We start from the raw sequence: 23,861 nt of genomic DNA on the forward strand, positions 1-23,861 counted from the left end.
AATATTTTAACATTTTTATAGAAAAGAATATTATGAATGACAATAGCGCATACCCACCACAGATCAAGTTATCTTATCGATTACATTGCTTATGAAAGTAAAATGCACAATGTCTAATTTAGAAAAATCCGGTCATTCGAAATCCGGCTTCTGATTTGATCCCACTCAACATTGAAAGAGAACTTTCGAAGGATGATAATATTCTAGGTAGTAACAATTTTCCACTAGTAGAAGTAACGTCAACACCAAATTGTAATTGGTTTAGTAGATCTTTAGCTTGGGTTAGCTGATTGACAATCAATGGCTTTTGATCCAATAAACTCATGCTAGTATTCTTCTCCATTTTAAAGTAAGTACTCATAATTCAATATCAAGAAAATTTTGTATAATTGATTGAAAGACTCTGAACTTTGCAAATTTGGGTAGTATTCAAGTGTATGCACAATGTTTTCTGGAGAAATGCCAAAATGACCAAACAAGAAAGAAGGTAGAGTTTTTGAGTGATGAATGATGAGGAAGAAGCCAAGAAGGGATGTAGATTTATGTGGAAATCCTAATGAGGTTTTATATAGAGAAATGAATGAGTTTAGGAAAGGACAGAAATGGAAAATGAGAAGTTTTCTTCCCGGAAAGACTGTCCTGAGGTAGAAATATCGAAATCTAAACTTTTGTATTGTAATGTGACCTTAAAGCTTACTTAAATACTACTACACTGCTGGAAGTGACGTTATGGTTATTTTCCCTGGTTATGTCAGTCAGATACTGCTGGTAGGATATTCCATGTGATGTGAACATTGACCATTGACATTCCATTACCTAAACAAGAATCTCACGTGTTAAACTTAAACATCTCAATAATAGATAAATTAGAAGTTAGCTTGTCATCCAGTTATCCTATCTAAATGTTAGCGTTTGGACTTTGGAGTGCTCGCTTGACGCGGCTTGTATGACGAGTAAAATTATACGCGTCAGTGTACGAGTCAAGCAGCGCTATATGATTTTATCGGCAGTGTATAAGTCGACATTTCTTTTTTAAATACTACAAATGGTCTACCCATAAAAGAAATCCTCCAATTTCAGGCGTGGATATTGGTCGTGAAAAGTTAGGTTTATTGGGACATAACTTTTGCAACCAGCATAAAATCACGTCTAAAAGAAGAAAAAAAAAACTCTAAAATAAATATTGGAATCCCCTCCTAAGGGATGGGTGTAGATTATAAGATGTAAGGAAATATTTGTCATCTTAGAAGGCATATAATTTTAATGGACGGATCAGTTTGTTTGAAATTTATATTGGTGAAAGCACATAATTAGGGGGGAAAAAATTTATAACGTTGCCCCCAATCCAACAACAATTATGATTTCTTACCCTACAATTACTATAGTTTCTAATCTCTCTTTGATTTAAAAACTCCATATATATATTTTTTTGTTTTTTTGTTTTTGTTTTGAAAGGTAAAGAAAGATATATTGATCAGAAAAGAAGAGGGTATAAAAAGACTTGTACACCCTTAAGAATACAAAAAGGACAAAGAAGCTAAGCAAGAAGAAGTTACAAGAGACCCAGTAAGAACGTGGGATGGAAGTACTAAAGAAAGTTCAACATTGAAATCCTTGGAACAATAATTAATGGAACCCTCTTCAACTTGAAGGGCCGTCTGTCAGACGTCCATACATTTGGTTTTCCCCGTTTCAGACGGAACTTAAAAATTCCAAAATTAAACGAGAATCCAAAAACATCCATAGTGGTTTGTCTAGAACAAAATGAGTAGTGCTGTTCATAGACCTATCATTCAAGATTGAATGCATGAACAATACAAATCTCATTAATTCATTCCTTTCCACCACATATAAACCATACTGTTGTGGGATTCTTATCCTTTCGAAGAAGACTACAAACAAATCTAATTAATATATTCCTATGAAGAACAAATTTAATTAATATATTCTTTTGAAGAACATTACAAATTCCATTAATATGTATTCATTTGGAGGTTTTGATATATATAATCTTTCGCTATCAAGCAAAAGAAAATAATTACGACTTTCTTCATTGTAAGTTTACAACCACAAATTTCTGAATTAATATTTTAACATTTTTATAGAAAAGAATATTATGAATGACAATAGCGCATACCCACCACAGATCAAGTTATCTTATCGATTACATTGCTTATGAAAGTAAAATGCACAATGTCTAATTTAGAAAATATAAATCACAATGCGTACTACTGGAAATGAATTATGACGTCTTAAATAAATGATAAGGTGACGTATTTTGTGATCATCGAAGAATTTGTCCTTAATTCGGCCAAATGAGAGCCATGCACCCTAGCCGACAACTCGTTTTAGTTGTCCTACGTATGATCTAATGATAGAATACTACTTTCCTTCTAATTGATTCTCACTCCGTTCCAAAATGTCTGAAAGTTTTAATATTTTTCCACAAAACTAGCAACAACATCTTTAAATTTTGTCTGAAAACTATAAATTTATTTTTAAATGGACTAATAACATTTAATGTTTGGAGACCTTTTCTCAAGGATATAGGTGGAAGATCTTGTTATCTCTTATCTTTTAATCTACGTGAAAACTCTAAAAACATCATCTAAAATATAACCGAGGGAGTATAAGAGATTATAAATTAACAATTGACTAACTAGGAAAAGACAACATGACAAGAATAAGGCAAGTGGAATTTTGTGTATTTGTACGCATTTTAGAAGTTATTTATGGAGATATTTTGTAAAAGCATCTTAACTTTTTAGGCTAATTAGGATCTGGGTCGCAGAAGATGCACTTGATACGCTAGGGTCGTTGACTAACCAAAGACTTAGTTTGACCGTCTAAATTCTTACATCAATACCCTTATAAAGATGATGTATGACATTTTATCCTAACTCGTTAGGATGCGACTGTTTGACATAGTGACTTAATAGTCAGATGACTTGGAAACTCGTCATCTAATCGCTGAGGAAAAATTCATTATTGTCTTCCTCTTATTTCCACCGCCGCCGCCCCCTCCATTCTCAATTTTTTTCCCGAGCATCCTAAAATACTTAAAATAAGACTACGTTCACCTAATCATATATCAATCCATGTTAATCAACTCTAATTTAATGAATAAATCTATGGATGATCAAACAATTTCAATTAAGTTATCATTCTCAGATATTTGTCGAAAAATTACAAACCCGCTTTTTAATATCCAACGATTATTGAGTTCATCTAGTTGTTTATTCTCATAAGCATCTATTAACCACCACGAACTTCCCTCCATTATACATAAATGAAATCTCCTACCTGAAACTTATCAAGAACAATTAACGATCGTAAGAAAAATGATTTATTGATATCATCGTCACCTAATTAACAAGTACATTGAATCTCTTTCTTTTTTCTAATTTGCCGATCACCTCAGTAGTTTGAATCAATATAGTGATTCCATTGATAAGAGATAATAGGATGTTGAATGGTTTAGATCACCGTGGGGTTGGATGTAGCAAAGAGCATCATGAGTTACACCTTATCTTTGTTTATCAACTAATAGCCCTTGAGTCTCTTGATGTTGAACACCTAACCTCTCTATTCAATCTTACTATCTGTGCCAGTAATGGAAGAACCGAGGAGAAGAGGAACTGGACCAAAGAGTTACATAGAGAATAGGTACTCAAACAGTCCACGGCAGTTATTAACGGTCTGGGTGTATAAAAAAATTTCAAAATGTTGCGAACAGATTTTTCACGGTCAAAGTGAGTCTACGACCCAGACCCTAATTAGACCAAAAAATTACGATCATTTTATAAAATATCTCTTATTTATTTATGTTTTTGAATTTGAATTTAATTTGGTGATTTTTTTCTTTCTTTTCGTGTCTATATTGCTCGGGCGAAATGCAGATGAATTTAATTTAGTAAAGTTCGAGCAGTAAACTAGTGTAATCTGGTTAGAGATATTTGGTCATACTTTCAAGCTCAAAGTTATTTTCCTGGCACTTCATAATTTAATCAAAATTAATGGTAACTACAACATATCAAATGGAACATATAGAATCAAGAAAATCGAAATCCAAATAAAGATCCGTAGGGTCGAATGCTGAAGTGAATTCACTAAGATCAAATTCTGAATTCTGCAAACTCTGTCCTTCTCCAAAACTGTTAGGAGAAATTGATGAATTTGATACTGAAGTTGATGGAGATGAAGTAAAAGAACTACCCATGAAGTGATTATCAGGTGTCATCAAAGAGAAATTGTTGTTGTTGTTGTCACTTTGTTTCTCTATACTTGGAATGGGTATTGAAGCCGAAGGAAATGAAAATGAAGATGAATTGATTACTACTTGTGGTGTACTGACTTCCTCTGTTTTATCATGACAACTTTTTTGAAAATTGATAAGTGTTCCTTGTGATTTCATCCCTTTATGATTGTATTGTTCCGGTCTGTTTTGCGATTGCCCTGGTAGTAAATGTACAGCTTGAATACAAGTATGTCTTCCGCGATACGTGACACTAAACAGCGACGGGTCTTCGTCGGATCGTTGAACTTGTTTCATTGCTAAACAGCCTTGAGGTTTTCTATGAGTACATCTGTAATAGCCTCTGAAAACATAGCAATAGTACACAATTAGAAAAAAGATAAAATGTTTAATTGATGAAAAATTTCAATCTTTGATGTAATAATCAAGATTAGTAATTCTTTGTTTTGCTCACCTTGGATAAGTGGCTCCAAGAATATCCTTCTGTCCATATTTCCTCCAACCATACCCATCATCTAGGTGTCCTTCCAGTCCCGTCTGTTCACATACCCGCACTTGTTCAGTCCATCTCTGTATAGTTTTCTTCTTTTTGGAGGGATTTCCGATGAGTAGATCAGAACCGGAATCCCTTTTCCGACTTCCGTTAACCGAACGTGGAGACTCGGTCGATCCGGTTTTCTGCGACTGAGTACCACCTTCCGAGTTGCTTGCACTTAACATGGAAAGAGAGATCTCAAATGATGATAAAATCTTAGGCAGTAACAAGTTGCCATGAGTAGTAGAAGCAGCATCAAGTTGAGATTCTAATTGCTTTAGTAGTTCTTTAGCTTGAGTTAGCTCATTGAGTATCAATGGCTTTTGTTCCATATAACTCATGCTACTATTATTCTCCTCCATTTTAATGAAACTACTCTATTTTCTGGACCAAAATTTGAAGTTTGGAGATTCGTGATTGGATAGAAGAAGATCTAAGGAGAGGGGGAGCTTAGGAGTGATGAATGATGATGAAGAGATCAGGAATGTGGATTTATAGGGAATATTAAAAAGAATGGACGAACTTGACTAAAAGGAGAGGAAGGAACAAGAAAACGAGTAGTAAGTTTCTTCTAGGAAATTAAGACTAGTCTTTTTGGTCCCACGACCATTACTGAGAAAGTGTTAGAAATATTTAGTGACTGTAGTACGTTGCAAAATCCATCTATAGATTTGCCATGTCCGCATTTTCTTGACGTCATTTTTGTTTTCCTTGCTTACGTACACTGGCTGGTGGAGAACCTCCATGTGAACAAAATTTTTTTTATATGGGGTACTGAAAATCACATGTGAACGGATACCATTGACATTATTCCACAAGTACAAGATGTAATTAAAATGTAATTAATCAGTAATCTGAATTTGGTTTTGGTCCACGGCTGAGTAGGGTTATAACGTGTATGCGTCATGTAGAATACAATAATATCTTACTAGATGACAAGATTTCTAATTAGTTAACTACTAATACTACTGCTGAATGAAAATTAAACTAAATTATCTCTGTACTCGTCGCCTCTAGAGGAAATACAACGAACATGAAAATACAAAGAATGAGTATTCTATTAAGAGTAGTTATCATCTTAGTGGAATATATTTGGGGGGCGTAGAGGTTAGATACTTTAATGGAACCCTTAATTGAATACTAGATGTAAATCAAGAGATCTCAGCACGTAGCCTACGTTAGACATACGTAGCTTTTCAGAAAATGATGATCTACGTACCTGAGTAAAATATTTTTGACGATTAGATTATGCAAATATGTACATGATTTCATTGAACATAACCCCCGCTGTGACAACTAGATAACACATGGGAAAGGTTTAACCGGTTGTTCTAACGTCATTAGTCAAGCAATTTGTTGTCCGTATTTTTCCAATCAAAGCTAACATTAATATCTTTTGATAGTCCCAAATGGTATAAATTAGCATTCTTGAATAAAAATAAAGCAAAGATTATAATACTAATGCAGGTGGAATAATTGATATGCTTCATTTTGATGCTTATAGAGGCCACCAATATGCAGGAAAATTAGCTAGGATGTCAACCGGGAAAGACAGGATATGTATGTATGTGGGATACCAAAGGATCGAATTAAGTTTTGACCTTGTCGGACATTTGTTATTGGAAAAACTGCATGATAATAAACGGCAGACCATATCTTTATTCACTCTCCCATGGTCCGTAAAATTTGGGATTATTCATAAATTGCATTAACAGTCTTATCAATTTTTCTGACATAGTTCAAGGGTTGTTTAGCAGTTGGAAAAGTTTGCATCTCTCTGACAGAGGCAAGCATCTATGGAGAAGGCTTCCCGCGGCTATTATATGGGGTATTTTGCAAGGCGAGAAATGCTTTGGTTTTGTCGAATAAACTCTTTAGGGAGTAAGATGTGATCAGAGATATTAAGATTGATGCTTTTTATTGGGCCTAAGGAAAGTTTTGTTTCGATGGAGTTGACACTTCTACTGTATTCTCAAACTGGCGACATATAACTCAATAGTTTAATTATCTTTTCTTTGTGTAGGATTGCAGGTCCTCTGTTCGGGTTTGCTTGGTCTCTGATCTTGGGGAGTGTTTTAATCGGGATGATACAATGATCGCGTGCGCGGTCCATCCTGTAAAATACAAAACATTGGATTCCTGGTCCGACGGATTTGTAAGGAATGGGTTAAGGATGGGATCCACTCCTTTCTCTCACAAACGCACTTCACAATACATTGGATTCCTGACCCGGCGGATTTGTAAGGAATGGGTTAAAGATGGGACCCACTCCTTTCTCTCACAAACGCACTCCACGGGATGACCCACCAAATTTAACCCGCCAGATGTTAATCATTTCCGTGTTTTAATTTGTTTCTTGTATTCTTTCTCCTCCTCTCACCAAATTTCTTCCTTTACTGAGCAAAATAGAAAAAAATCAAGTTACCTACATGTTAGATCTTCGGGTTCTCACTTGACGCGGCTTGCATGACGAGTAAAATTGTACGCGTGTAACAGTATAACTCTCTCACAATCTTCATATCGTTTGTAATGATGGGCAGAAATACGAATATGATGTCGTACCCTACAATCATAATGGTTTCTGATCGATGTTCCATTTTAAAACTTCGATTTAAAAAAAAAAAAAAATCCCACAGGATTTCTGTTGTTTTTTTCTATATATATATATATATACTACAAAACTATACGGTGAACTCTTCCACTTTAATGGGCTTGTCGTTGAGCTACGATCTGACTAAAAGATAAAAGTTGGCAACACACCCACATATAGATTCTTGTTTGAGGGAACAAGAAATTTGGAACAAGGGAAGTACAAGATAAAGATAACTAGAGGGAAAATATCTAATTAACTACTAATAAAGAACAAGGGAAGTACAAATTAGGATACTAATGCAGGTGTGAGGAGTAATAATTGTTCTGGTATATCCGTGTATGTTGTATAGAGTGTTATTTGATGCTTATACTCTTATTTTGTCTTTTGGTAGAGGCCACCAATATGCAGGAGAATTAGCTAGGATGTCAACCGGGAAAGACAGGATATGTATGCATGAGGGATACTCAAAGATCACATAAGTTTTGATATTGTCGGACTTTTATTAATTGAAAAGTTTAGACGTCAGTTTCTCTTTGGATGCACCAACAATTATGGAGATAGAGTAATTCTTCCAAGGACTAATTAAGGTTATAATGGCAAGGGAAGGTATGAAAAACATCAAAACATGCCTAGTACCTGCGTTGCATATGTGGTGTTCTAGTATTTGAACAGAACTTTATAATTAGTCGAAAGCAATATAACGCTGACGATTTTGACAAATTATCAAATTTCTTAGTGATAGAGTTTTTCAGCTAAATAAACACAAGTTGTAAACACTGTATATCAAATGAAGAATCAGAAGCAAAAGCCATCAAAAGAATCCCAGTCCCAATCCAAATAAAGTTCCGGAGAATCCAATGCCAAAGGTAATGCTGATGTGAATTCACATAGATCGCAATCTGAAGTTTGTAAATCCTGTCCACCTTCAATATTCGCTCTATATGGAGAAAAAAGGGAATTGGATCCTGAAGTTGAAGGAGATGAAAGAGGACTACTCATGAAGTGATTATCAGGAGTCAGCTGTGAAGAGCAAATGTTGCTTTCACTTTCTTTCTCTTTACATGGAATGGGTATTGAAGCTGAAGGAAATGAGAAAGAAGGGGACGTTAGGACTACTTGTGTCGTATCGTAATCCTTTGTATTAACATGACCACCTGTTTGAAAATTGATAAGTGTTTCTTGTGATTTTCTCTTTCGTTTTTTATCGTGCTGTTCAAGCTTTTTTTGTGGTTGCCCTGGTTGCAGAAGCGAAGCTTGAACACATGTATGTCTTCCTAGGTACATGACACTAAAGATTGATGTGTCTGTATCGGTACGTTGAACTTGCTTGGTAGCTAGACATCCTTGAGAATTTTTATGAGTACATCTGTAATAACCTCTGAAATATAGCAGTAACATCCGATTAGAGTCTACATTTTCCAAACATATAATACAATTGTGATTCAAATTAATGGACAAATGTTAATCTTTGCTCACCTTGGATGGTTGGCTCCATAAATGTCTTTGTGTCCATATTTTCTCCAACTGAAACCATCATACACAGGTTCTTCGAGTCCTGACTGTTCGCAAGCGCGTACTTGTTCCGTCCAACTAGGTATTGTTTTTCTATAATTAGAGGAAAAGAAATATATTTATGAGATGACATTTAGAACAAAAACATCTCGCCATGTCAAATTTATAAAACAAACAGATATGTATATTGATTGATCCATGTATTGATGCATACCTCTTTTTGGAGGGATTTCCAATGAGATTAGAGTTAGACCGAGGACTTCTGCTAACTGAACGAGGCGAATCAGCTGTCTGCATCAATCCGGTCATTCGAAATCCGGCTTCTGATTTGATCCCACTCAACATTGAAAGAGAACTTTCGAAGGATGATAATATTCCAGGTAGTAACAATTTTCCACTAGTAGAAGTAACGTCAACACCAAATTGTAATTGGTTTAGTAGATCTTTAGCTTGGGTTAGCTGATTGACAATCAATGGCTTTTGATCCAATAAACTCATGCTAGTATTCTTCTCCATTTTAAAGTAAGTACTCATAATTCAATATCAAGAAAAATTTGTATAATTGATTGAAAGACTCTGAACTTTTCAAATTTGGGTAGTATTCAAGTGTATGCACAATGTTTTCTGGAGAAATGCCAAAATGACCAAACAAGAAAGAAGGTAGAGTTTTTGAGTGATGAATGATGAAGAAGAAGCCAAGAAGGGATGTAGATTTATGTGGAAATCCTAATGAGGTTTTATATAGAGAAATGAATGAGTTTAGGAAAGGACAGAAATGGAAAATGAGAAGTTTTCTTCCCGGAAAGACTGTCCTGAGGTAGAAATATCGAAATCTATCCTTTTGTATTGTAATGTGACCTTAAAGCTTACTTAAATACTACTACACTGCTGGAAGTGACGTTATGGTTATTTTCCCTGGTTATGTCAGTCTATACTGCTGGTAGGATATTACATGTGATGTGAACATTGACCATTGACATTCCATTACCTAAACAAGAATCTCACGTGTTAAACTTAAACATCTCAATAATAGATAAATTAGAAGTTAGCTTGTCATCCAGTTATCCTATCTATATGTTAGCGTTTGGACTTTGGAGTGCTCGCTTGACGCGGCTTGTATGACGAGTAAAATTATACGCGTCAGTGTACGAGTCAAGCAGCGCTATATGATGTTATCGGCAGTGTATAAGTCGACATTTCTTTTTTAAATACTACAAATGGTCTATCCATAAAAGAAATCCTCCAATTTCAAGCGTGGATATTGGTCGTGAAAAGTTAGGTTTATTGGAACATAACTTTTGCAACCAGCATAAAATCACGTCTAAAAGAAGAAGAAAAAAAACTCTAAAATAAATATTGAAATCCCCTCCTAAGGGATGGGTGTAGATTATAAGATGTAAGGAAATATTTGTCATCTTAGAAGGCATATAATTTTAATGGACGGATCAGTTTGTTTGAAATTTATATTGGTGAAAGCACATAATTAGAGGGGGAAAAATTTATAACGTTGCCCCCAATCCAACAACGGTTATGATTTCTTACCCTACAATTACTATAGTTTCTAATCTCTCTTTGATTTAAAAACTCCATATATATATATATATATTTTTTTTTTGTTTTTGTTTTGATAGGTAAAGAAAGATATATTGATCAGAAAAAAAGAGGGTATAAAAAGACTTGTACACCCTTAAGAATACAAAAAGGACAAAGAAGCTAAGCAAGAAGAAGTTACAGACAACTTCTTGAATTACATAGAGTTAAAGTAGATTTTAGGCCAACTAGAGATTAAATCCTGGAAAAATAATGTTTCGAAGCCCTGAAAAACTAAACACCAACTAAAAACATAATACTTTATCTTCTGTTGAACAACAACTGCAAAGATAATTTTGTTTTGAATATCATTCCTTGCAAGCCCAATTCCCCAAAGAATTGGCACAAATATCCTGGACCAAATGTGATATCTTGTTTTGAGTTGAAACCCACATTCCAAGAAAATAACATTGCAAAATTTTATCTGGCATAATGAAATGCCAATTCAACTTCTGTTTGAAATGAGCCCAAATTTTTTCTGCAAACTCACGATGAAGAAAAAGGTGATCAGCTGTTTCAGGTTGAGAACAAAAGAACAACTTTGAGGGACATCTCTCTGCTAACATATCCCTAGTAGGTAAGCTGCTATGAGCCAGAGTCCATAAGAAGAAGCAAATCTTAGGAGGACATTTCAGCTTCCATATGTATTTGAAAATATGAGAAAGATCATTGTCAGTAGATTCTTGAGAGAGAGAGTCATAAGTAGACTTCACTGTGAAAATTCCATTGCTACCAATATCCCAAATAATTTCATCTTCCACAGTGACATTAAGAGAAACCAACTCCAAACTTCTTTGTAATTCTTCAAGTTCAGTTCTAACATTACTGTTTTGGCTTCTAGGTAATTCTAAGTTCCATTGATGCTTTTCCATTTGAAAATTTTCTACAACAGTTTTATTCTTAGCTCTTGAAACTAAAAAAAGATTTGGAAATTTCAAATACAAAGGTACATCCAAAAACCACTTGTCCATCCAAAAGCTGATACTACATGACTTCTGAATAAAGAGTAACATTGCATAATGCCCTTCCAAACTGATTTCACATAAGAACACTTATGAATCTTAGAGAACCAAAATGTGTCAGACCCATACACAATTTCCCTCCGTAGTACTTCTTTCTCTACTGCTAACCTCCAGTGTCATTTAGTTAACAATGCTTGATTCATTTTCTTGAGACTTTCAATACCAACTCACCAAATTTTCTTATTTTGCATGGAGTTAGCCATCTCATTAAATGAAGCTTCTTTCTTTTTTTGTTATCATGCCACAAAAAATCGCTAATAAATTTTTCAATCTTCTTAGCTACAAAGACATGGATGATAAACAAAGACATATAATAGATAAGTAAACTAGTTAAAACACTGTTCATTAAATGATTTTACCTGATCTGCTAAGATGACAAACAAAATGATCTATTTAAAAACTCCATATTAAGCAAATAAATACAAATAAATATCATGAGGTTGAATGGTCAATTACAACAGAGAACCACATAAGATATAAACGATTTGTTCCAACCGCATTAGAGGAACAAGTTGTTATCACTATGTTTCTAGGTTCTAAGTCTAACCATTGCATTCTAAGGGCCAATTAGAAAATTAAGCCAAGATAATTAAGAACAACTAATGCAAGTGGTCCATACGATCCATGCCAATAATAGTATATCAATTTAGCATATGCATCCACCGCATGGTTGGCTAGGCTAGGCTGTATGTCGCCTGATTTCTTTCCAATTATATGTAGTGGAATATAATTGTAGCAAAGTGGTAATTTCATCATTCATATCTTTTAGGAACCAAGGTTGGTTGTTTGTGTCGATTAAGTTTACCAGATTATCTGCTCTATGTACTTATGTTATGATACGGTAAATAAAATTTACATAATACTTAATTGTAGTAATTCGGGAGTCGCGCGCCTTCTTGTACTCTGAAATGAGTAAGTAAAACACAAATCAATATTGAGAGGTTGAGCCGTCCATGGCAACAGAGAACCACATAAGCTGTGGGAAAGATATAATCCAGATGTTCCAACTGCATTATTATTGGAAACAGCACACTGTCAATATGTTGCTCTGATCAATGCATGGCCCCTAATTAGAAAATTAAGACAAGATAAGAAAAACTGATGCAAGTGGTCCATGCCAATGATGCCATAATAGCATGTGCAAGTGAAACCTAACTGTTTGTTTATAATATTGTAAGCAGATGAGTACAATACGTTGGATTGATCGGATGTGATATCATGGTCCTTCCCCATGATTACGTCGTACGCACAATGGTGGTACGTACATAGATAACAACGAACCACCCCCATGTGAACTTATCCCGTTGACATTTGACATATTACATTAATCCCCTGTAAACAAGGATCCCGCGACATACAATCTTTTGTTATGATTTGATTTAGATTTAATTAGTGATGGCTAATCTGGACTGCATGACTATGACACTCACTGATCACCTCACCACCATTAAAATCAAGGAGTTTTATACTATGACGGGGATCATACAAATGCATTAACGAATAAGAATCAACCAATCATTTTCTAACTATATACTTGATGTTGATTTGATATTTTACTTTGTGAAAAGTACGTAAGAACCAAAGTGAAAAGTTGAAAAGATTGGTAAGTAAAATACTCCCTGGAAAAGGAAGCTTAAGCAGGCAAAGTTGAATCGAATTAACAAATGGTTAGTTGATAAATACAGTTGATTGATCCTTGGAAGAAGAAGGCGACAAAGTTGGCCAGTGGCCACCATCTTCTTAATTTTGTTTAAAGTAGTACTAATCAATCTAAAGAAACATATTAAACTGTATAATCACACAGAAAGTAAACCATCTTCATTTCCTGCTTCACACTTCTCCATCGAAAGCAAATACCTCAACTTGTGGAGGAAATGGCCGGACAGTGGACATATTCTTTCTTCTTCTCTTTTCTTGGAGAGGCAGAGGACATATTCGCTAGTTTGGATTTGGAACATAACTTTTCGTAATGATTTGCTATATGGCATCCAAAAATTTAGATTATAGGGCGTATATGTTTTCGGCCATGTTTCACATTGCGACGTTTTGAGTTGGGTCGGAGTGTAAATCCCGTTTCAGTTATGTTCATCACTTTAAGTCATGGGGTACATTTTGGATTTATGAACGAAGTTTAGATCAGGAAATAAATTTCGGAACACATAACGTTATTTGAGTCTGAATCTCTGATCAACAATCGGAATTTCCGTAGGCAGCATCGGTTAGTGATATTTTTGTTTAATTATTTTATAATTAAAGTAGTGTTTAACATTATTTCATTGGTTTTTTTTAATCAATTTTATTGGTTAAAATTGATAATATAATCCGTAAGATGTGATGTTACACATCAGCATAGCATTTTTTATTCTAATTTTGTACAAAGGTTTGTCTGATTTTTATTATTTTTTACTAAATCTTTTGTCCTTTTTATTTTGTTTTTTTAGATCAACTGATTTATTACATCCTAATTAGCTGAAATAATGACGTCTAGCGTCAGTGTTAAGTCACTTTTGCCCTCTATCAGACAACCATATTTGATTCATTTTTTTTATATATTGACTAAAATTTAAATGACAGATTGATTTTAGGAATTTACTTCATACTCATATTTTTTTTTCCAGTTTTTAATTTCTTTTTCTCGATAAAAGGATATATTATTATGAAATAAATATAAGCATCTAGTATGATAATTATCGTCGTATGTATCTCTGCAATTATTAAGGTTGCTAGTTATTTCTTTTTTGAACCACCCTATCATGGTGCACAGGAACCGAGCTGGACCGAGGAACCGTCCCGGAATCGGCGGAACCGAGCCGATATTTGTCCATAACCGAGGAACGGGGTACAGGTACCGGTCCAGAAAATAGAAACCGAGGTTGATGAGGTACAGGTACACGGTCCTGTATAAGTCCCGCACCGTCCGGACCGAAAGAACCGACCATTCGTAGCCATTAGATTTAGGGATACTGAACAAATATAGTCGTTAGATTAGGGGGGGGGGGTATATATAGTACCTTAACGATAGGGTTTCTCTCTTTCTCATTTTCGTTTTTCTTTTCCGTCTTCGAGTTCGACTCTTCCCTCTGAGAGACTGATATAGAGAGAGAACTGAGTTCTTGAGTCTCTGATTCTCTGAAGTCTGAAAGTGAACTCCATTAATCAGTGAGCACGGAACACCGAACAACACCTCTCGATCCAGAAGAAGAAGGAGAAAAAGTCAGTGATTTCAATGATTTGATTTGTGTAAGTTTTTTACTTTTTTTGCTTTTTTTCTTCTCCAATTTTAATCCTAGGACTATGGATTTCTATATGAAGTCGAGTTCTGGATGATCCTAGGACTTTTGATTAATTTAATTTAGGGTTTCAGTTTCACAGGGTAAGTTATCAATCACGTCAGGGAGAAGACGAAGGGAAAGGATTCAAGGAAGAAGCTGAAGGAAACCCATTTAGGTACTTTGTATTTCTTTAGGCTTTTTATAATTTTTTTAATTAATACTGTTTGAGTGTTCTTTTAACTTCTTTTAGATCTTTGTAGCTAACCAATTTTGTTGTTTTTCAGTTTTTAATTTTATGATGTTTTGAGTTTTTAATTTATGATGGTTGAAATGTTTCTCATATTTGTCCGTGTAAAAAGTTACACAACTTTCATTCTTTCACATTAACATGCATATATAGTGCTTCCTACTTAATCTAGCAGCTTGCTTGTGTAATGTGTGTGTGATAGTAATTATGGGCTATGCCATTTACTTCATAAGTTGTTCGATGAACCAAATGTGTCTAAATTTTATCTCAATGCTCCTTGAATTGCTATGCTGCATACTCAGTTTTGAGTAATTTTTGCTGTATCTTTTTGTTATCATTAAAAGTCTTTTCTCTTGTCAGTGATGGAAATATGGCTAAGGACATATTAGCCATTCCTGTGTCTTCTGTTGCCTCTGAGTCTGCTTTTAGCACAGGAAAGCGAGTCTTAAGTCCTTGTAGAAGCTCTTTATCTACAAAGACAGTTGAGGCATTGCTTTGCTTACAAGGAAGCCAATACAACTTGATCTTTTATCTGATTACATACTAGATGATGATGTTGAAGTTGAAGAAGGTAACATATTACATTATTACTTGTGTTTGGCAGTAATAGATATAGTCTAATAGTTACTAACTGCTATTATTTGTTTTTGCAGCGTTACTTGGTCCTATCAACACTGATGACACCACAAGTGTTGCTGACATGGATTAGAAGACCAAGATTCAAGACTACTGCAGCACTAGCTACACTGCTAGTTGTTCTTTTTTCAGATTTTCTCATTTTCAAGACTTAGTTTGTGTGTCTGTGGCTACTGCTACTTTTTTTTTTCCATATTTTCAAGACATTGTTTGTTTGGTTTGTTAGTAAATATTGCAACTTATTAGTTGCTGCTTTGAATGAGAATTTGTTATATAGAAAAAACAGGTAAAAACACAGGTAAAAGAAAACGCAGTCAGTTTTTTCGCTGAAAAGGTACCGACTGGTACCGGTCCCGTACCGGAACCGAGGTACACGGTACCGGTCCAAAAGTTCAGTACCGACCTCTGGGGGTACAGGTACTCGGCCTCGGCAAGAACCGAGCTGAACCGTACCGTGTGTACCCTTAATCATATAGAGTTATTTTTGAAGATTTTTATTTGCTTTCAGGATTTCCTTTTTCTTCTTCTTTTTCTCTATTTCTTTCCTCTCTTTTTGGGTGGGTATAACCCTTTTGTACTCCCTCTTTTGATCTAGTATAATCTTCGTTATCGATCAAAAAAAAATATTGAATTTTTCGAAATTGATTAAAAAATTCAGATGGTTATTTAGAGATTTAATCATGAACTGCATACCCTGGAAGAAAAAAGAAAACAAAATAAAAAGGTCAAAAAGTTTCTCTGTCACACCAAATTGATGTCAAAATCTTGTTATCTAGCTGTTCATATGATATCATTACGAAAGAATAAACTCAATAAATATAACCATTATATCATAATATTGTTGTTATTTAGCTGTTCATATGGTATCATTTTTACATAATATGTAGCTAGGAATTCTAATTTAAAAGGTTACAAGTTGTATCAATTAGTATTTCAATTTGAAAGTTAAACCAATGTAAGAAATTCTTTACATTTTTTTTTACCTTTTTTTTTGGGTGGAAAATTTTACTTCAACAATCATACAAGTAGCTAATTAATTGAACAAAACTAAAGAGGAACAAAAATACTACATATCAAACCGAAAATTAGAATCAAGAAAATCAAAATCCAAGTAAAGATCTGGAGAATCAAATGCTGAAGTGAATTCAGAAAGATCGTAATCCGAAGTTTGTAAATCCTGTCCATCTTCCAAGTTGTTCACTCCATGATTAGAACAGACGGAATTGGATCCTGAATTTGACGGAGACGAAAAAGGGCTACCCACGAAGTGATTATCAGGTGTCAATGAATTAAAAATGTTGTTGTAATTTTCTTTTTGTTCATCACATGGAATTGGTATCGAAGCCGACGGAAATGAGAATGAAGGCGATCTTGGTACTGGAATCGAAGGAAATGAAAATGAAGGTGATTTTAGTACTACTTTTGCCGGCGTTTCACCAAGACAACCTGTTTGAAAATTGATAATTGTTTCTTGTGATGATTTTGTTGGCTTTTGATGTTCTAGACCAGCTTTGTTTTGTGATTGCCGTGGTAGCAAGTGTGGTGCTTGAACACAAGTATGTCTAACTCGATACGTAACATTAAAGATGGATGAATCTTCGTCGGAACGTTGAACTTGTTTCATTGCTAAACAACCGTGAGAAGCTCTATGAGTACATCTATAATAGCCTCTCGGATATGCAGCTCCGAGAATGTCTTTCTGTCCATATTTCCTCCAACTATACCCGTCATCTAGAGGACCTTCAAGCCCTGTCTGCTCGCAAACACGCACTTGTTCCGTCCATCTTGCTACTGTTTTCCTACAGAAGCAGAATCAAATTTAATTAATTTCAGTCATAATCATAAAACCTTTTGAATGCCATGTGAATATTGGAAAACGAACAAATTAAATTCATCATCTATGTATACCGCTTCTTGGAGGGAGGTTCCATGAGATCGGATTCGGAATCGCTCCGAGAACTTCTGTTAACGGAACGAGGTGAATCGGTAGGGGTGCTGTCCGTCTCCGATGCCGTCATCTGAGATTGATTGTTGCCGGATTCTGACTTGCTCCCGTTCAACATGGAAAGAGAGTTTTCGAAGTACGATAATATTTGAGGGATTAACAACTTGCTTCCATTAGTGGAACTAGCAGTATGGAGATCAGTTTCTAACTGTCTTAGTAGCTCTTTAGCTTGAGCTAATTCATTGAGTATGAATAGCTTTGGATCCATATAACTCATGCCGGTAGTGTTCTTCTCCTCCATCTAGTGCACAGAGAAAATCTGAGAATTGATTGAGAAAAATCTGAGTTTGGGAAGAACTTTTATCTTTTTTGTAAGAAATTGGTGAGAAGATCTAGTGATAGATTTGAGTGATGAATGGTGATTTGTGACCATTTGAAATGAATTTATAGGGGACCATGATAGGAGGTGGGGTGAATTGAACGAGACAAAAAGAGTTGGATAGAAAATTGAAGAAAAAGGAAACGAATCGGAAGGACTGGTTATTATGTCCATTTATCCCGATATTACCCTTAAATTTTGCCCACAGTTTGTTTCTTAGTGTTGGAATTTTGTGTCCTTAAATGTCATTTCTGTTAAATGCATATTCAACCGCGTCAATTGTAGCCCGTTTAAATCGGAAAACATGATGTCATGGCCGTTTCGAGGTTATACGTCATAGGCTAGATGGATGGCGTAGGTGCTGATATGTCACCATGCGAAATGGGAACCAACCTGCCCTACCCAATTTGACATTTTGTTTTTCGTTCCTATCAACATGGATGCACTAGTGTTTATCTTAAGTTCTTTATTATCAACTTGATTAAATTTGTTAATCAAATTCAAATCATTAAATTATCTTAGTTATTTTGAGACAACCTGATCCTGTCATCTAGTGAATTTGGAATCTCAAACACTCAAGTGGCTGATAGAGAAACGAATCTCAACCCTCAGATGGGCATGTGCATTTAGCTGCAATTTGTAGCCCTATGCACTCTGCATGTTATTGTTAAGTAAATTCATAGACACTGTCATTACTAGCGAAAGAACAAAAACATATAGAATGCAATAAGCAAAGTGAAATTTTCCCAAGGATAAGCGGTATATACAATGATTTTTTTTTTATTTTTAGAATAAGAAGGCTTTCGACATCTATAAAATAAACGGAAAATGGGTCGTTTGTCCAAATATTTTTAAAACATGGTTCAAATGAACGAGTAAAAATTATTACGAGTAAAATAGACACCAAAAAAATAACAAGGATAAAACTGGATTCATCTTGACTTAAACTTAAAAAATAGCAAGGATGAAACTGGATGCATCCTGATGTAAATTAAACATAAGAAAAAATATTTAAAAATAGGAAGGATGAAACTGTTTACATTCTGACTATTTTTACATTTTTGTCCATTTAAACAGTGTCAAAATCTAAGTATCCTTTTCATCCAGAAATTGTTGATTTTGACCTTTTTAATCAATTTTGTGTAAAATCTATACAAAAAGGAAACGATGACTATCAAGAAATCGAATTTGAAAAGTTTATATGAAGTCTGGTAAATTCTGCTCCATAAACACTATAAAAGTAGGTTTCAAGATTCTCCGAAAAGAATAGCTGATGCAACTGTAACACGACAGTAAAAATTTTGGGTGATGATACTAATTGTTGAGTTTAATGTCATCATTACCAAAAAAATTTCTCAAGAGATTACTAATTTTAAGAAGTTTTACGGTGGAATTGGATTGAGTGAAAAGATTAATCATTAAAAAGAGATTAGCAACAAAGTTAATACAACGGGTAGAGCATATAAGCACGACTAAGCAATAATAATTTCATATACTACGAATGAATAGTTAATTAATGAAGTTGAAATTAGCCAAAGCGTACAAGTAAACAAAGTTACCCACCCTGATTTGATTAATTTCATAAAATTAGCTTAAAGACAATATATACGTAAAATATTGAGTTTAATTAATTAAAAACAGGATTACCAAAAGTGAACAACTTTGAAGGACAATTTCCCACTTGATCCATCCAAAACAGTACCTTCACAGCAGGCATAGAAAAGGCAAGGGAAGTGGGAAACTGAATCATTTTAAACCAATCATTCATTAGTTTTTTTATTTGGGATAATTGGTGTTTAGGACTCAGATTTTGATCAACACTAACATTTGTCCAATGTTAGTGTTTGGTACCTGGACTGGATGTTGATCCGGGCTGACCGTATATGACCAGATTTTTATTAATTTTTATAAAATACAAATATTGAGTTACAATTGTACCCCTAAAGTATTTCGTTACCCTAATTCCCCACTTTTTGTCGAGAGGTGATTTCTTTCTTCTTCATCTAAGGTTGCCGATATAACAGAGAGATTTGAGAGAAAATGTGGTGTTGTTGAATCGAGGGAAGAGTTAAAATCCGAGAATTAAAAAATAGTTGTAGGATTGTTGGGTAACAATCCGATTTACGCTTGGGTTCGAGTTTGAAGTCTAGGGTTTGAACAATCGAAGAGATTTCATTCTGTATTTTTCAAGAAATCAGAGATTCATGGAAGTTGAGACAAGGATTAGTTGCTTGTTGTTGATGGAAGAGATTTCAGAAGATTTGCAATTGAATGGGATTTGGCTTGACTTTGTGGGCGATTGATGGGTTCTTAAGCCAACAAAAAAAATAGATGAATCTGAGTTGAGTTTCGGTGAGAAGATGGGTTGAAATCGAAATGTTTTTGATGTGCAGAGGTTATGAATCTACAGGGATTAAGATAAACCAAGAAGAATTGATGAGAACTGGTGGTGTGTTGAACTAGTCGAGAAATAGGTCTCGTTGTTGGTGGCCTGAGACAATCGAATTGAACTGATTACAGGGAAGAGATGTTGTTAAAATGGGTATGTAAAGGTTGTGAAGATTGGTAAAAATAAGAAGTTCTGGAAGTGAAAGAATAATAGGTGTATGTTAGGATTACAGGGAAGAGAGAAGAAGTTCGGCAAAGTGAAATCAAACAATCATAAAGAGAAGAATCTTGTTTTTATTTCTCTGATTTTGTTCTAAAAAATCATATCTAATTGAAAAACCTTTTCATACAAATTTACTTGTTCTTCATCAAAGATCTTATCTTTCTTCTAAAATTTTGATTCAGAATCAGATTAGATGTCAGATTTACAGCCAATAAGTCTTGTTCTACAAACCCATTTGATTAATTTTGAAAACATTAGGTATTAGAACTTCAATGCGGTTTGGAGATTTTTCTCTGGGAACAAAATAATTTACCCGTTCGGCGATAAGAAGAAATAGATTGAGAGTACATGATTCTGGTGTTTCTTTGTGTTACCAGCAAGGAATCGAATATGGGGTTTGTCGATGCTTGTTTGCTGTTGAGAATGAAGAGTTGTGGTGGCTGATAGTCAAGGGATTGAGAGGAATTGATGTTCGTGTACAGAAGATGGAAAATAAAACTTTTTATGCTATGAGTTTGAGAAGAAGACTACCAGGAAGAAAATGGATTGTATGGTTCTGAAGGTGGAGAGGGTGTTACTGCAGTTCATCTACGGTAATGGAAGATTGGTTTGCTGTTGTTGGGTTTTCATGGTGGATGAGTTGGTGGTATTTTTTTATTGGGGAAGAACTTTTTTATTCTCTCTTATAGTGGTTGCGGCTGTTGAGGGGTGATCAAATTATCAATAGTTGAGAGCTTGCATTGAACTAGTTGCCACAAGAAAAATCCCACTTTGTGAGGCCAATTTTGGTGCACATCTATTTACCTCCGTATGTAAATATCCTCATCACCGTCGAACATGGAATGCATCCACGGAGCAAAATGCGTTGAAGAATTAAAATCAACATAGCCATCACTATCAATTTACGTCGATTTTTACTATTAATTGTTCAACTTCCAATTACCATTTTATTTTTCTTTATGGGGGTATGAGTATCAAAAATTTCGTATAATTTGATTATTTTCTTTTAAAAAAAATCATAACTAACTTAACTAATTGTTGCGGGTGCCTTTAGTATTTCTAGGGGTATATAAAGGAACGCCCTATTAATATCAGGTTTAAAATCAGGTTCCATACCATACCAACACTCTATTTCATCCATCGAAGCCTCACATAGAGTGTGATACTAACCGTTGGTTTTTTATAGATAGTCGAAATTATCCGCATCCGCAGGTTTTCATTCGATCTATTTTTTTCTTCTAATCGATTGTGGAGTAAATTTTTGATGGGAGCGTTTTTTGAAAGGGGCATGGAGGACAAATGATATGTTGACACACGTTTTTGATATTAATTGATTTACATGAATTCTGTCTCCAAAAATATAAAAGAAATGTATTTTTGGAGAGGAAATTGGATATCTTAATTGGTGTTTGGATATCTTATGGGGGACAACCTGATTCTGTTAGCACGGCACAACACATTAATTCATGTGTTGTACTCATGGGTTGTGTTGTGCTTAGCTTTTGACTAGTAAAACACAGCACCAACACGTTTAAATCATTGGCACAACACATGGCACGTGAAGCACGCGACTTCGTGTGCCGGACTCTGCTGGGCCGACGCGTTTTACACCTCTAATCTGATATGCTAGTGGAATTTAAATCTCAACTGTAGTTGTGAGAAATCCCACGACTAACACCCCTTATCAATTTCTATAGATCTAAACATATTGAACATGAAAATGATGATAAGAGTGCTAAAATTGTAAGTGGACACAAAGATTTTTTTTACATGGTTCGATCAATGTGATCTACATCCATGGTTCTTCATTATGATTGTTGTAATTACATGAATATTACATTTAGAATCTCCATTAATGGGTTTTTGGTAGAGCTCTAGATCTAGTTTTGGTGATAGAGGATGAAAGAGAAGATGAAAATAATACATTTGTCCTCTAGTTTACAAAATGTGTCCCCCTTTCTCTCTCCTGCCTTTCTCTTTATATAGGTGTTTACATAGTGGATGACAGCTAACATGTAGTGGAGAGCTAATAATTCCTTTATTTTCGGACCCGACGTGCGTCAATGCCGCATGCTGATATTGGTGTTTCTCGCATGTGTTCTTCATTACCGCACGACTCTTCATAGTTTTAATGTGACTTTGTGACGTCATCTTTGATATGCTTTATGTGTTCGGCTTCGCTTGATGGTGAAATGACTATTTCGCTTAGTAACAACGTGTGCGATGTTTTACCTATACATCAACTCTCAAGCGACATTTGAATAATGTTGCAATATCCAATATCTCTCCAGCTATATACTAGTGCAACCGTTGCCACGGTGGAAGGGCCGAACGAAGAAGAATCTGAAGATGGGGTTTGTTCGCGGCTACTTTCACATTCCGTTTCAGAAAAAATGATATTTTCTCCCCGTTTCGGAAAAAGTGATACTTTCACCCCGTTTCAGAAACAGTGACACTTTCGCCTCGTCCCAGAAAAAGTGATACTGTTGCCCCGTTTCAGAAAAAGTGATGGAACAGAGCGAAAGTATCACTTTTCTCAAAACGGCGCGAAAGTATCACTTTTCCCTAAACGGGGCGAAAGTATCACTTTTCTCGAAACAGGGAGAAAGGATCACTTTTCCTGAAACGGAATGTGAAAGTATTACTTTTTTCTAAAACGGAAAATTAGTCGATCCATAAACCAAAATATGGTTGCATGATGTGTTATGCATCCTTTGTGATGGTTTGCATAATGGCTACCCATTCAATTTTCGAGAATTGTGCCTAAAATGAAAGTATCACTTTTCTTGAAATGGAGGGAGTACATCGTTTTATTAGTTGCAACAGAAAATTAGTTGATGCATAAACCAAAATATAGTTACATAAAGTAATATGTTTCCTTTATGATGGTTTGCATAATGAATATATATTTAATTTTCTAAAATTGTGCCTAAAATGATAAATACCTCCGAATTTTTCGTAAAAACTCAAAATTTGATATTGTTGTATGTACTCATTGCATAGCTTTTTTTATTACCTTTCTAACGAGATAAAATTTATAAAATTCCAAGACACGAATTTTTAGATATGTTATATTAAAGTTTGCATTCCAATTATACCCCTAAAAATAGGATATATAAGGAGTTATAGTAATTGGATTAAAAGGGAGGGATAATTGTGTTTTATATCAATTAATTACTTAGGATTTACAAATAAGTGGTCATATAAAGATCCTCCCTCGCTTGGCTCGGTCGGCCCAATTACTCGATATTTGCATTTATCTGC

General features: G+C 34.8%; 3 protein-coding genes across 3 annotated transcripts; all 3 read right to left on the reverse strand.

Moving 5' to 3' along the window:
- Positions 1-3,966: 3,966 nt before the first annotated feature.
- LOC113339359 (probable WRKY transcription factor 30) lies at positions 3,967-5,293 on the reverse strand. The gene is made up of 2 exons (XM_026584647.1): positions 4,710-5,293; positions 3,967-4,598 (listed from the first exon to the last, which is right to left on the reverse strand). The coding sequence occupies exons 1-2, from the start codon at positions 5,150-5,152 to the stop codon at positions 4,034-4,036; spliced, it is 1,008 nt and encodes a 335-aa protein (XP_026440432.1). The 5' UTR covers positions 5,153-5,293; the 3' UTR covers positions 3,967-4,033.
- Positions 5,294-8,129: 2,836 nt separating this feature from the next.
- Positions 8,130-9,580, reverse strand: LOC113339736 (probable WRKY transcription factor 41). Its single transcript, XM_026584966.1, has 3 exons — positions 9,110-9,580; positions 8,860-8,988; positions 8,130-8,761 (listed from the first exon to the last, which is right to left on the reverse strand). Exons 1-3 carry the CDS (start codon positions 9,427-9,429, stop codon positions 8,179-8,181), a joined length of 1,032 nt encoding a protein of 343 aa, XP_026440751.1. The 5' UTR covers positions 9,430-9,580; the 3' UTR covers positions 8,130-8,178.
- A 6,998-nt stretch (positions 9,581-16,578) lies between these two features.
- Positions 16,579-18,045, reverse strand: LOC113339822 (probable WRKY transcription factor 41). The gene is made up of 2 exons (XM_026585044.1): positions 17,571-18,045; positions 16,579-17,461 (listed from the first exon to the last, which is right to left on the reverse strand). Exons 1-2 carry the CDS (start codon positions 17,906-17,908, stop codon positions 16,729-16,731), a joined length of 1,071 nt encoding a protein of 356 aa, XP_026440829.1. The 5' UTR covers positions 17,909-18,045; the 3' UTR covers positions 16,579-16,728.
- Positions 18,046-23,861: the final 5,816 nt, after the last annotated feature.

This window comes from Papaver somniferum, unplaced genomic scaffold (genome assembly GCF_003573695.1).
Source record: "Papaver somniferum cultivar HN1 unplaced genomic scaffold, ASM357369v1 unplaced-scaffold_21, whole genome shotgun sequence".
NCBI classification, from domain to species: domain Eukaryota; kingdom Viridiplantae; phylum Streptophyta; class Magnoliopsida; order Ranunculales; family Papaveraceae; genus Papaver; species Papaver somniferum.

Bases quoted from the DNA above. Each gene is read 5' to 3' on its own strand.
- LOC113339359 (XM_026584647.1), bottom strand. From the start codon at position 5,152: ATGGAGGAGAATAATAGTAGCATGAGTTATATGGAACAAAAGCCATTG. The intron at 4,599-4,709 runs GTGAGCAAAACA...CTATGTTTTCAG, and splicing joins CTTGGAGCCACTTATCCAAG to AGGCTATTACAGATGTACTC.
- LOC113339736 (XM_026584966.1), bottom strand. From the start codon at position 9,429: ATGAGTACTTACTTTAAAATGGAGAAGAATACTAGCATGAGTTTATTG. The intron at 8,989-9,109 runs GTATGCATCAAT...CTCTAATTATAG, and splicing joins GGAAATCCCTCCAAAAAGAG to AAAAACAATACCTAGTTGGA. The intron at 8,762-8,859 runs GTGAGCAAAGAT...GCTATATTTCAG, and splicing joins TATGGAGCCAACCATCCAAG to AGGTTATTACAGATGTACTC.
- LOC113339822 (XM_026585044.1), bottom strand. From the start codon at position 17,908: ATGGAGGAGAAGAACACTACCGGCATGAGTTATATGGATCCAAAGCTA. The intron at 17,462-17,570 runs GTATACATAGAT...CTGCTTCTGTAG, and splicing joins GAACCTCCCTCCAAGAAGCG to GAAAACAGTAGCAAGATGGA.